The 13,867-nt window shown below is 49.2% G+C and overlaps 1 protein-coding gene across 1 annotated transcript in view; it reads right to left on the bottom strand.

Annotated features, from left to right (window-relative positions):
* Positions 1–13,867, bottom strand: part of TOX2 (TOX high mobility group box family member 2) — a 151,289-nt gene that overhangs the window by 58,168 nt on the left and 79,254 nt on the right. Inside the window, exon 3 of the mRNA XM_017735132.1 lies at positions 3,489–3,734. Within this exon, the coding sequence (XP_017590621.1) occupies positions 3,489–3,734 (246 nt within the window). The remainder of the gene's footprint in view (positions 1–3,488; positions 3,735–13,867) is intronic.

Raw genomic sequence — 13,867 nt, forward strand, 5'->3', positions numbered from 1 at the left:
CCCCCTCCCATTCCTCCTCCTTCCCTTCTCTTCCCTGCCTTTTTTCCCATAGAAAAAGAGAGATCAGTAGAGGAAAAAACTAACCCCCTGCAGTAAGAATTGTCTGTTTTTTTCTTGTCATCAGAACAAAATAAAAATACCTTCCCCAAATGTGCCAGCCCTGCCCCAGCCCTCCCCCACCCCCTTCCAGCAGTTCTTCACAGATCACATCCTGTGCCATCACTTTGCCTCCTCTTGTCCATCCATCCCTGCTTCCCTGCTCTGCAGCTCCCTGCACCCCAATCAGGGATTGAAAACTCCCTTAACTTCTAAAAACTCATGGCTGGGGGAAAAAAAAAGGGAAATAAAGTGACAGAAGCAGCAGTGAAGAGCCATGACACAGAAATGTGGAGCTGGTCCATGGGCAGATGCGGGTGGGCAGGGTGGTGGTGTGGAGGCTGCTCTGGGTGATGCTGCTGAAGGGATAAGGAAGCAGAAGTGATGCTGGATTTGGGGTTTCCCCATCAGGGCACAGCTGCTTTGCTCAAACGAGGGTCTCCATCTGACAGCCCATGGGTGAGCTGGAGCCAGGAACAGGGGCTGGCACACAGCAAATCCACCTTCACTCCCCTGCCACAGGAATTTCTGTGCTGACTAAACTCTCTCTGAGTTGGTCACCTGCACAATGGGAGCAGCAGACTAGCTCTTGAGAGGCACTGGGAGGTTTAATGCAGTCTGAGGGTAATGTCAGGGCATCCCAGGACAAGAGACACATACAGGGGACAGCAACCTGCACCTGGATTTTCTTTATTCACTTCTGAGCTCTCAAGAAAGAATACCAATCCTATGGCTCCTGGTAAGTCCTGGCTCATGTCTTATCAGCAGTTAGAGATTTGTTCTTTTTTTTTTCTTTTGTGGCTTAAAAAACCCCTAAGGCTCAAGTTACATTTTTAGAGCAGAAGTCTGACCAAAGTCTAAACATTTTACCATGAATTGCTTGTTGTTTGTCATTGTATTCAAACCAACAGACGTGGCAACCAAGGCAGGAAATGGCTGTGTGTGCAAAAACCTGTGTGAGCTGCAGCAAAGAGCAGCAAGGGAGGAGAGAGGCTCCAGCTCCAGCATTTGCATGAGCAACGCTGGTCCTGGAACAAACCCAAAACCTCTGCACGCTGAGCCACCTGCTCCGTGCTCTGTGCAGGCAAGGCTCACTCCCAGACTGGCCTCCCATCACTGCCTGGGTGAAATAATCCCTCTCTTTCTGCAAGTGTTGGCAAACACGCCCCAGAATGGTTTGGGTTGGAGGAGACCTTAAAGATCATCTCATTCCAAACCTTCTGACACAGGCAGGGACACCTTCCACTGTCCCAGGCTGCTCCAAGCCCCATCCAACCTGGCCTTGGGCACTGCCAGGGATCCAGGGGCAGCCACAGCTGCTCTGGGCACCCTGTGCCAGGGCCTCCCCACCCTCACAGGGAACAATTCCATCCCAACATCCCATCCATCTCTGCCCTGTGGCAGTGGGAAGCCATTCCCTGTGTCCTTTCCCTCCAGGCCCTTGTCCCAAACCCCTTTCCTGCTCTCCTGGAGCCCCTGTAGGCACTGGAAGGTGCTATTGGGTATTAACCATATGAGTTTAAGATGTGCTTTCTCTCCAGGACTTTTCTGTGCCCTCACGTGCATGTGCTGCTCCCCTCAGCACTAACAGGAGCTGTAGGTGTGCTCTGGGACCAACGCTGCCATCGTGGGCTGCTGCTGGAGGAAAGGGAGACTCAATTTCCCACCAAAAGGAACAGAAGGTGTTCCTTTTCAGTGGAAAAAAGGCAGGATTTAATTCTCACCTAAAACTGCAACACAGCTCCCTTTCCTGCTGGGACCTCTGCAGATGTATCACAGCTCCGAGGGTTTCCAAAACTGAACAGTTCCAGTTTACTCTCAGCTGGGAAATTCAGGGTTCACTGGAGTTTTTTTATTTTTGTGGTAAGGGGCAAACAAATCTTAATCTCTCTATTCTACGTTTACAGCCCACTAAGGCCCCTTCTTATCCTCTCTGGCTCAGCCCTGATTTATTGTCACCACGCTGCATTTGTAAAACAGTACCATAAAGTAAGAAAGAGAACATTTCCCAAGGACTACTCCAAAATAAATTATTTCAGACGCAGAGAAGCTGCTTAATAAATCCCCCTCTTCTTTTTTTCTTTAGGTATTTTAGAAAGTGATTTATAAGTGCAATATCACCTCTCAAAAATGAGACAATCAACACAGGATAAAATTATCATGTTATGAAAATAGGGGTCAGGCAAAGGGGCTGTGCTTTAAATTAAACCAGGGAAAAATATTTCATCTGAAATTGACTCTTTCTGTCTCAGAAATGAATGTTTTAATCACCTAAGAACCTAAAAGGTAACACAGAGCCCTAAGTAATATTTAATTCCATAGAAATATGCCTCTGTTCAATATTGATGGGCAGAACATGATATTTCTCTTAAACACACTAACAATGAAACTCAGAGACTCATCAGTACTTCAGAAAGCCTTGGGATTTTCCTAGACTAAGAGATAATATCCCATTTAAATATTTAAATACCAATGCCTTTCAGACCCTTATCTATTCAAGCAATCAACACCAAACCAGGCAGGGCCAGGCTCCCAGCCATGCTCTTTAAGTAAAATTAACTCTGTTTGATATCAATGTCATTCAAAATCAATGATCTTAGAGAAAAACAATGTCGAAAACCAACCACAGGGCTAACGCTGCTAAAGAGGAAAATGGTATCAAACAGCAGCAGTGTTAATTCAATATCACTGTCAAAATCAACTCACAGCCTTTCCTCAGTGCTGCTGATGCAGAAGCATCAGAAGGTCTAATTAGCCCTGGAGTTTCTTCCCAGAGCTTCACTTTACTTCATTATCCCAGCCTTGTTTATCCCTGCAGATGAGTCATTCGAACCTTTGCAAGGTATCCCCTTCCCACGGCGTGAGCCAGGAGGCAATTTGAGTTTGTGAGTGCGAGGAGGGATCCTGTTCCCCCTGAAATCAATAGGACAGCTTTCCCTTCAGGGAGCACCCGTGCTCCTCCTGCTGGTGCCACCGGTGCCACCCTGGCAGTGGGACAGGGGTGGCAGAGAGGAAGAGAAAGGACACAGGGCGTTGGGGCTTTGGCTTGGGGGGACCCTTGGCTTGGGTCACCTTGCCCTGGGGGATGGGGCACGTGCACTTTGCTCGGTTCAGGGAGGATGCTCCACAAAGGGGGGAAAAGACCCTCGTGGGGAAAAGATCCCGAGTGGTTAATGAGGCTCAGGAGGACCCCAAACTAAGTGTGAAACTGTACCATGAGCACAGTGACCACACCCTCTGCCAACACACCCCGGCCTTGGTGGGCAGCACCAGCTCATCCCAACCCTCACGGCAAACAGCTCATCCCCAACACCCTTCTTTGCTCAGCTGCCTCCTGGCTGGAAACACAGAGCGGCTTTGGGGAAAGGGACAGAGAGGGGAAAGGCACTGACCGTGGGCAGCTGGCTGGAGAGGAGGTGCCCATCCTGACTCAACATGTTGGAGACCATGATGGCCGGCAGGTCCATGTTCTGGTAGGGATACGCTGGGATCAGGCTGTTCGGAGGGAGGCTGTGGCACAGGGAGTGGTATCCAGCTTCGTGGTCCACCAAGTGCAGGAGGGACGGGTCGGGGAGATTGGGAGGCGTTATGGGAGGGATCTCGTAGTCCTCGTTGCTCTCATTCTGACTGTTGTAGGTCTGAAACGTGAAAGAGACATTTTGCAAAGTGTCACTGCCTTGCTGCTTCAGCAAAGGAAAATGATTGTTTCTCTAAGAAATACAGATTGCAGTGGAAATGGGTTTGTTGTAATAAAAAAGGCATGTCCAGCTCTGCATGCCAGGTTGTAATGAGTTAGGAGACAGGGTGTGAGTGTGGCAGCACTGCACCATCCATCAGGAACACACTGTGAATCCACTCGAGGCATCCCCTTGCTCCCCTCTCCCACACTGCATCCCTACTCGTCTTAAAGCCCCCAAAACCTCAGCAGAAACTTCCACACCTGGATCACAGCCATGGAAGGGCACGGCTGCTGCCTGACCAGCTGCAGCCTTCCTGGGTCAAAGTCTCTCTCTGGGCACCCAGCTCAGCTTTCAACCTACAGCTGGTATTTTGAAGAGTTTTTGTGAGAATTAGAGCTGTAGAAATAACAATTACTTGGGATCAAAATTCCCAGAATTATGGAACAGTTTGGGTTGCAAGGGATGCTAAAGCCCATCCAGTCCCACCCCCCTTCCACTATCCCGGGTTTCTCCAAGCCCCGTCCAACCTGGCCCCAGGGTTGGGGCAGCCACAGCTTCTCTGGGCAACCTGTGCCAGGGCCTCCCCACCCTCAGAGTAAAGCATTTTCCCCTAATAACAAATCTAACCCTGCCCTCTGCTAGGTTAAAGCCATTTTCTCTTGTCCTAACTCCCGCTGAATCCTCAAAAACTCCAGCTACAACCAGGGAGGGAGATTTGGAAACATGGCCATCGCTTTAAGAAAATCCTTTAAAGAAAGCCTGCATGACTTCACCACACATGGAGATTTGTCCTTCCTTATATCCTCTCCCAAATTTCATCTGGAGAAGCGTTCCCTCCCCTCCCTAATAACGCTCCCTCAAGGTGACATGAACATGCAGAGATGTTGGAACTCTTGTCTGCTCCCCATGTTTTCTCATGGCTTGTTTACTTCTAAGCATTCCCATTTATATAAAAAATGTTATTGCACCTGGGCAATCATTTTGACTTCAGACAACAGCGTTTTTTCTTCATAATCTATCCAAAATTACTAATTATCAACGCAGAATATAATGAGTCTCTGGCAGAGGAGCCTTATTCTAAACATCTACTATTTCACATATTATTATAGCATATGAAATTCTGATTAGCTATAGTATTATACACATGCTAAAGCTAAATTTCCCAGATCACCTAGTTTCATGGTTGGATTTGGACTTAATACTTGATTTAAGAGCAAAACCCCAGCTGTTTAAAAACCAGTTAAGCACTGTAGGCTTTAATAATCCATTGTCCCAGAGCTCACCCCTGGATTCGTGCTCTTCAGCACCGCAGGCTGCGGGGAGAAAGTCCTTAACAAAATAAAATAAAGCCTGTATTTAACTGGAGTACAGAAGTCAGTGGGAGAGGCAGCAGGGAGCAAGGAGGGATCTGCGGACTGGTGAAAGGGCACTGCCAGGGAGAACCGTGGCTCTGAGGGGGTCACTCCTGCCTCACCCCACAACTGGGGCTGGAAGAGGCTCATCCTCTGCATAGCTGAACCCTCCCCCTCCCACCTTCCATCACCCCACTGCAGAAAGAAACAAAAAGAGCAGTTGACACAGCAGAAGGACAGGATGTCATTCCAGGAGACCTGGACAAGCTGGAGAAGTGGGGCTACAGGACCTTAACGAGGTTCAACAAGTCCAAGCTCAAGGAGCTGTTCCTGTGTCAGGGCGATCCAGGCAGGAGCACAGACCAGGAGAGGTAAACATTGAGAACAGCCCTGGGAGAGAAGGACTTGGGGATTCTGGTGGAGGAAAGGCTGGACACGACCCAGCCCTGTGCCCTGGCAGCCCAGAAACCCCCTGTGTGCCAGGCTCAGCCCACAGCGTGGGCAGCGGGGAGGCGAGGGGACGCTGCCTCTCTCCTCCCCTCTCACATGCAGGGTCTGCATCAGAGCAATGCCCACAGAGTGGGAGAAACAGGGAGTGGGGAGCTGTGGGCTTGATCTTTGGGACAACCAACACTTGCTTGTGGTTTTTGAAGAGAATAACCTTTGCTCTGGGGGCAAGCTGGGAGAGCTGGGGGTGTTCAGCCTGGAGAAGAGAAGGCTCCAGGGGGACCTTAGAGCCCCTTCCAGGGCCTAAAGGGGCTCCAGGAGAGCTGGAGAGGGATGCTGAACAAGGGCTTGGAGAGACAGGAAGAAGGGAAATGGCTTCCCACTACCAGAGGGCAGGGATGGATGAGATATTGGGAAGGAATTGTTTCCTGGGAGGGTGGGAAGGCCCTGGCACAGGGTGCCCAGAGAAGCTGTGGCTGCCCCTGGATCCCTGGCAGTGCCCAAGGCCAGGTTGGAGAGGGCTTGGAGCCACCTGGGCTAGTGGAAGGTGTCCCTGCCCATGGCATGGGGTGGGAATGTGATGATCTTTAAGGTCCCTTCCAACCCAAACCATTTGATGATTCTGTGATTCAAGAGCAGGTTCTGTACATCTGACCCAAAGCTTCGTGTTTGCCTGAGATTCCCACTGGCAGCAGGGAAACAGGAGCATGACAAGAGAGACCCCGGGCCATGAGAGCCCTGCACCAACTGTTACTGTTCAGGGGAAATTCAAGCCCAGCTCTTTTTCCAGTCAGCTTCTGTCTAATGTTATGATACAGGGAAGGCAGCGGGCTGAGGGGATGTAAAGAGAGATCCCATTTAATACATCTCATAGCTGGGTTTCCATTTGGACTATGCTCCTCGAGGTACACTGATTCTTTCCCAGTTATTTAAGAGGATTTCACTCCATGCTTTACAGAAAGGGATTTAAATAAATCATCGCACAGCAAACTTGTTCCTCCAGCTGGTTTATTTTGGTATCAGGTATATAAGCAAGTGGCTTCGCTGTACTTAACTAAATTATGTAAAACCCACTCAGAGTTTCCTAAAGCTCTCTTCAAAACTACGAGTCCCCTGTGTTGCTGCAGAGCAGCTCACCCAAGGGCTTTGAGGTGGTTTTGTACAGAGTGCCAAAGCCCCAGCGCCCTGCTCACCCCCAGGCACGTTTCTGCCTCTGTTCTATTCAACTCAGGGGAAAAAAAAAAAAAGAGAAAAGAAAAAAAGACCTGTTTAAATCACAAAGCTTTCCGAATAGCTACAGCATTTTGCAGACGTATCAAAATTACAATCAAAGCTGTACACAATCAAAATCAGATTAGACAATATCCAATCAACATAATCAGACTCGGCGCCTGCCAGCTTTCACACCCTGTCACTACCGAGCTTTCCAAAGCGGGCTGCCCTCCCTCTATGTGTGTTTTAAATAGATGGTCAGAAAGATAAGGAAGGGGGATGAGGCTCGAAGACACTCAGAAGGCTGGGAAAAGAGGTGATTTATTGTCAGCACAGCACGTGTTGACATGTCCACAGTGACAGCTCCGTCCCCACAAGGAGCGGTCTCACACGGTGTGCACAGAGCCGTCCCCTCAACCCCTCTGCAGCAACACCCAGTGCTCCCCTCCACCGCCATGTGGGCTCTGTGGCAGATTATATTTCCTATTCTTATGTTAATTTGAATTAAATTAAACAGCCAATTATACGTTCTAAGGATACATTACAAATTAGATTAGTGGGCTGGTCTGAAGCCATTCATCCCACCAGGACTCCGAGCGCCGAGCAGCTCGTGCTGCTGAATGGCTGCCCATTTACTGTGCACAAAAACAGATCGAGGATTTTCCACTGTCAAACAGATGACAGTTGTTGTGATTACACATTATTCCTCTTCAAATTAAAACACTGAAATCAGCGGAAACAACGAGTCTCCTCTTGCAAACCCTCTCGATGCCGGGTGCTGCTTGGAGCAGGGAAGCCCTGCCTGCAGTGGGCTGGAGGCACAGGATGGAGCCAGGCCCTGTCAGAGAAGCGAGACTGACCCTTCTCTGAGTCCCCCCCTTGCTTTCAGCCCCCCAAATACCCCTGTGCACCAGCTATAGGGGTTGTATAGGATCTAACTGCCCTGAGCACAGCCCCAGGGTTATCACAGAATCATCAAATAGTCTGGGAAGAGACCTGAAGGATCATCTCATTCCAACCCTTTTGCTGTGTGCAGGGACACCTTCCACTAGCCCAGGCTGCTCCAAGCCCCGTCCAACCTGGCCTGGGACGCTTTCAGGGATCCAGGGGCAGCCGCAGCCTCCCTGGGCACCCTGTGCCAGGGCCTCCCCACCTCATAAACCTGGTTCTGCCCCATAATCCCCCAGCAATGGCACAGAATGGCAATGCAGCAGGTACAACCAACCTCCAACAGTAGCAAAATTGTATTTTAAAACAATTTTTCCATCTTGAAATCCAAGTTTGAGCAGGGGTCCCTGCACCATCTCCATCCAGGTGCAGATTCAGGGTCAGAAGGCAGAGGACTGGAGAGGAGGTGATGTGGGGGGATTGTAATGGAGAGAAAGGCTCTGGTTCCTGGCAAGGTGACACCCCGGCCATGTCCAGGACCAAGAAGACTCAGGACAGGTAACTGGCTGCTCCCTCCCAGCTCACAGCACAGGGCTGGGGACACTTTATTCAGAATCATTTGAGGGGAAAGCCAGACTTCCTGAACCTCTGGCAAGAGCAGGGGCTGACCTGCACAGCCAGGCCCCACTGCTGAGCTGCAGGTCTTGGAGTCCCCCCAGTGTGGTCTCCTGCCAACACCGCTCCCACGACAGGGACAACGTGCCAAGATCTCCCGGCCTTGCTGTATTCCCTGATGCTTTTCAGGAGAGGGAGACAGAGATGGACACGAGGCATCCCAAATGCCCGGGGCCTGCAGGAGAAGGCTCTCAGGCAGGAGGCAGCTTTGGGGACTGCTCTGTTGATGGCAGGCAGCTCCTCTGCTGCAAACACAGAGCACATCTGTGGGTTATGGCCTGATGGGCACAGTGAGCCTGCTCGGCCTCTGCCATGGCACTCAGAACAACTCTTGATGTTGCTTCACCTTCTGCTCCTGTGCTGCACCTCCTCCTGGACTGTAAATAAAGCCAAGCCCCCACGAGCTCCCACCAGGCATGCCATAACAAAAGATCCCTGAGCCTGGGGAAGCCTTCCCAGCAGCCACAGCAAAGAGGAGGATGGGCGAAGGGACGTCCAGATGTCTGATTGTCAAGCAGCTCTTAGGGACCAGCTGTGACTCAGCCAAAGCCATGACCATGATGCCTTTTCCTGGTCTTAAATCAAGAGTCAAACACTGTTAGAAGGGGAAAAGGGATTTTACCTTGGTATTTATTTTAAGGATCCTTAGGTGCACACATCCAGCTCATATGCATCGAGATGCACCCTGCCCAATATGCCCCAAAAGGTCTGGTATAACATTATAGGTGTTACTAATTAGCAGATCTATCAAAGATTCCCCAATGAGAGGCTCAAGTGGGCCCCCCTCCCCAAGGAACCTTCCCCTGGATGGTTCTATCTTGGTTTACAGAATGTGTTCTGGAGAGGACCTTGGGCTCTGGGGCACACTGATCCCCAGCTACGAAGCTTCTAAAATGTTGAGTCCCAGCTTGACAAACAAGGCCAAGAATGTAGGCAAAAAGCACTGAGAATACAGAAGTTGTAAAAAGTTATAACAGGGGTATAAAAGAAAAGGCAAAAAATCTTCATGGCATCAACCAAGCCATGTTCTAAAAACCACTACAAATTCTCATGCAGGTGACTCAGCAGGCAGTGACAAATGCTGAGCATGTCTATAAATGATGCCTTTAGCTTCCTCCTGCCTTTCCCCTCCTGGAAGGGGAAGAAAGCGCTGTCCTCCTTTACAAACCACTCCACAGCCAGGCAGCACCATCTCTGCACTGCATGTGGGTATAAATCACAGAGGACATGAGTTGACCAAGGACCTGGAAAACCATTCTCCTCCTCGGCAGCATGGCAAATGTCCAGTGACCCCAATTCTCCACTGAGTCATGTTCTGTGTGATTATCCGTGAGGATCCGGGAGTTGCAGCCAAGCATTGATTCAGAGAAATATTTTTCTCAGTGAGAAGGATAAAGATTTGTAGTATTATTGCAGGTAAATATTTGTCCTGTCAAAAGGCATTCAACAGTAAATACGAGCCTGAGAGAGAACATTTGTTCTTGGGAAGGTACAAGGAAATACGAGGCTGGTGCAATCTATCCTGATGACACAAACCACCATGGACTCTGTGCCATTCCTCATCCAACTGGGTTTTTCCTGGAGCTAATGCAAAAGCACAGCGACCCTCCTGACACTTCAGAGATGAGATGGGTCTGAAGAGACCCAAACCAGCCTGGCAAGTCTGCAAAGTGAGGAAAACATTGATATTTGTGAGGCTGAGAGGTGCTACAGCTTGAGCTCCTGGTGTGCACAAGGAGCACATGGGGGTTATGGGGTGCCCACATCATCCCACGAGCAGTGATGGCAATCACCCCAACCCAGTCCCAGCAGGACCCCACTCCCAGGGCTGAGGGCAGTGTCCCAGGGAGAGCACTCTCTCACCAGCACCACACAGGGAAGGAGCTGCAGAGGAGCAGCCAGGTGGTTCTGGGGGTATCTCGACTTTTCCAAAGCTGGATGATGTGTCAGATGGAGTCAGGACACAGAGAAGCACGTGGATGGATGTGCCATACAGACACATTCCCTACTCCCTACACACGTCTAAAAGATTCGCCACGTGCCACTGGTCACAGCAACTGCAGTGAACTCCAGGTTGAGAGAACACCTTAAGCCACAGAAAGAGTCCAAACACAAGGAAAAAGGTAAAATTGAAACTTCCTGAGGACCAGCTGCCCACATTTCCTCAGAAGCCTTCAATCTCTCCCACTACACCCTTTACTCACACAGGCATGATCCTATTATCAAGAAGGGGATTTTGATACGTTTCCCCAGCACAGAAGCCAGAGGGGTTTTCTGCTCATCTCAAGGCACTGAAGCCACAGGGACAGAAATGTCAGCTGAGGTGGCAGGAGAAAGTGGAAGTCACTTGGCCACTGCAAACTCCAGAGAAATGCTCTGGGGCCAGCAAGGGAAATGGATGGGTGCTGGCTGTGGGGTGTCCAGGAGAGCTGCCCCTCCCATCACCCCTTCTCCAGGCAGGGATGGCAGAGGGCTCCTGTTCACACCTGTGATTCCCAAAGGCTTGTGCCAAGAAGTGAAGCAGTGCTGATTTTCTGCGTCAGCAGCTCTGGGTCTTAGGAATGGAAATTGATTTACCTCATCCTCGCACGTGGAGATCTGTGTGAATACCAGGGCCAATGAATTATGTGGGGAGAGGTGGATAAATACTGGGAAGAAGTATTTATTAACAGTCAGTCACATACAATCTACAAATTGTCTTTGAAGTGTTCCCAGCCCCTGCTACATTAGTTTTCACATGCTTAGGTTTTTTACTAGGGGAATGCTGTTGAAAAGGGAAAAAATGAGTTCTTGCATGAACAGAAATGTGCCCTGGATGTGTCTGCACGATATTCAGCGAGAGGTTGGGAGCACAGCAGAGCAGCAGGGAACCTGTGGGAAAGTAGGCTCTTCCTCCCTCTGAGTGTGCTCCTCTTCCATATCCAGAGTAGTGGGATTTAAAATCATAGAATCACAGAATGGCTTGGGGTGGAAAGGACCTTAAAGCCCATCTCATTCCAAACCTCCTGACACAGGCAGGGACACCTTCCACCATCCCAGGCTGCTCCAAGCCCCGTCCAACCTGGTCTGGGACACTGCCAGGGATCCAGGGGCAGCCACAGCTGCTCTGGGCACCCTGTGCCAGGGCCTGCCCACCCTCACAGGGAACAATTCCTTCCCAATATCCCATCCATCCCTGCCCTCTGGCAGGTTAAAGCCATTACCCTTGTCCTGTCATTCCATGACCTTCTCCAAAGCCCCTCTCCAGCTCTCCTGGAGCCCCTTTAGGCCCAGAAGGGGCTCTAAGGTCCCCCTGGAGCCTTCTCTTCTCCAGGCTGAACACCCCCAGCTCTCCCAGCTTGCCCCCAGAGCAAAGGTTATTCTCTTCAAAAACCACAAGCAAGTGTTGGTTGTCCCAAAGATCAAGCCCACAGCTCCCCACTCCCTGTTTCTCCCACTCTGTGGGCATTGCTCTGATGCAGACCCTGCATGCCGCCACAACTGCAGCACAAAGCCATGCCTAGGTCAATCCCAGCTCTTCTGGATGGCTTCACCATTGAATCAGCTGGATGTTTATACCTTTAAACTTTACATGAGGTGACCTTCTCCTATAGATCCTGTGCAGTCCTGGAGCTAGAGCTCTTCCCAAAGCCGAGCCTGCTGGATGGTTTCAACCAAATCTGACAGCTCAAAAAAGGTTTCTTTTCTACAAATTTTATCAAAATATGTGTTTCATAAAACCGTTTGTGCACAGAGGGTCCTAAACATCCTTGCTTGTCCTAATAACCTTTGATATCCTTGGGAAGTTGCCACAGTGGCAAAGGGAAGGCTGTGTTTTGTTGCTGTAGTGCTCAGCAGGATGGGGCTGTGGAGGGAACAATATCCACAGGGAACAGAAAATCTCAGTTCACACCAAAATACATTTTTTTTTGGAGGCTTGCATCCAATTCTGCATTTTGGGGGGTTATTTTACATGCTACCAAGGCCAGAAACAACATTCTCAGGACTCTCTGGCCTCGACCTGTCTGTTGTGTGGATGGGAAATGAAGAACAAAGTACCGATTATTTATAATTATCTGAAGGATGAAAAATTCCCGAGATTCAGCCTGGGCATTCTGCTGCATCCCCTCCACAAGCTCACAGTCAGGTTTGATATTGTCCAAGCTGCTCTTGACCTGCATCACCATTTCACTAAAAAAAAAAAGCTAAAAATAATGGAGTTCTATGAACAATTTATAGCAAAAGAAATCAGCCTTATTGTAGGCTTTCAAAAAGGCTCCCAACTCTCTCTTTGCCTCTATTTTTTTTTTTTTAATCAGTATCTCATCCAGAACTGGAATCCTGTCAAGAATAGTGGATAGCAGAGAACTATAACTTCTTATTATGTGTATAGTGATTTTATGAATTCAGTGGGGAATGAAATGCAATTTTGTCAGACTTGTCTGTGTTCATAATGACCAAGTCAAATTAATCATCGTGGATAATACTCCTGTGTCAGCCATTCAAGAGATTTTTTAATAGAATTTTTCTGATTCATGTCTTGCAGTACATCAGATCTGTAGTAATGCAGGCACTTCTAAAAATCAGTGCAATTATGGCTTCTTGTTGGCCTGTCATTTTCCTGGAATAAAAATGTCTCCGCAGAAGTCATATACTGTACATAAACCAAAATGGAAAACAAAAATATAGTTACAATTAGGCTTGATTTTTTCTAAAGATTTAATATCTTTTTGAGGCCATTATTTATAGGCAATACATAAAGCTCCAGAGCACGACTTGAAGATGGACGGCTTTATCACAACACAGACCAATTTTATCCTGGTTGTCATTCCTCCTTTGATTGCCCTGTGAGTTAGTGGCTTTTGCAGGCATGGAAATGACTATCCCGTAGAACAAACAGGGGATAGGTAATGGGTTTGCAGTCAAATTATTGTGTTTATTAAAAATGTATCCAGGAAAGCCCACTCAGATCCCAAAGGGCTCTTGTTCAGGAAAGTCTCTGGTTCAAGCAAAGGTTACGGTTTCCATAAAGGCAGATATACAGGGAAGGGGCAGCAGTGCAGCACGCAGTGGTATAGAAAGGATTAGGAATGCTGTGTTTATCCTCCTGAGGAAAGAGAGACAGACAGACCCCTAATTCCCCGGTGGCACAGACAAAAATGAGTTGGAAGTTGATACCCCCAGGAATAAAGAGGAAAAAAATGTAATCAGATTTCTCAGCCTTTCTTGCTTTCACAGCAAGGCAGCAGCTGCCTCATAGGAGAGGGCAGGGCAGGACCCTGCCAGCGCCCCGCATGCCCCAGAGGGAGCTCCACATGAGCCTGCTGGCACAACTGTTCCTGCAGAGCCACCTTCTCATGCCACCAGGTACCTCCTCTGCATGGCAACTCCATGTCCCTGCAGCAAAGACCTTCAACTCCCAAGCAAGCAGATCGTGGAATCACGGAAAATTTGGGTTGGGAGGGACCTTAAAGCTCATCCAGTTCTACTCCCTGCCACAGGCAGGGACACCTTCCACTAGACCAGGCTGCTCCAAGC

This window comes from Corvus brachyrhynchos, unplaced genomic scaffold (genome assembly GCF_000691975.1).
Source record: "Corvus brachyrhynchos isolate BGI_N302 unplaced genomic scaffold, ASM69197v1 scaffold125, whole genome shotgun sequence".
In the NCBI taxonomy this organism is placed as follows: Eukaryota; Metazoa; Chordata; class Aves; order Passeriformes; family Corvidae; genus Corvus; species Corvus brachyrhynchos.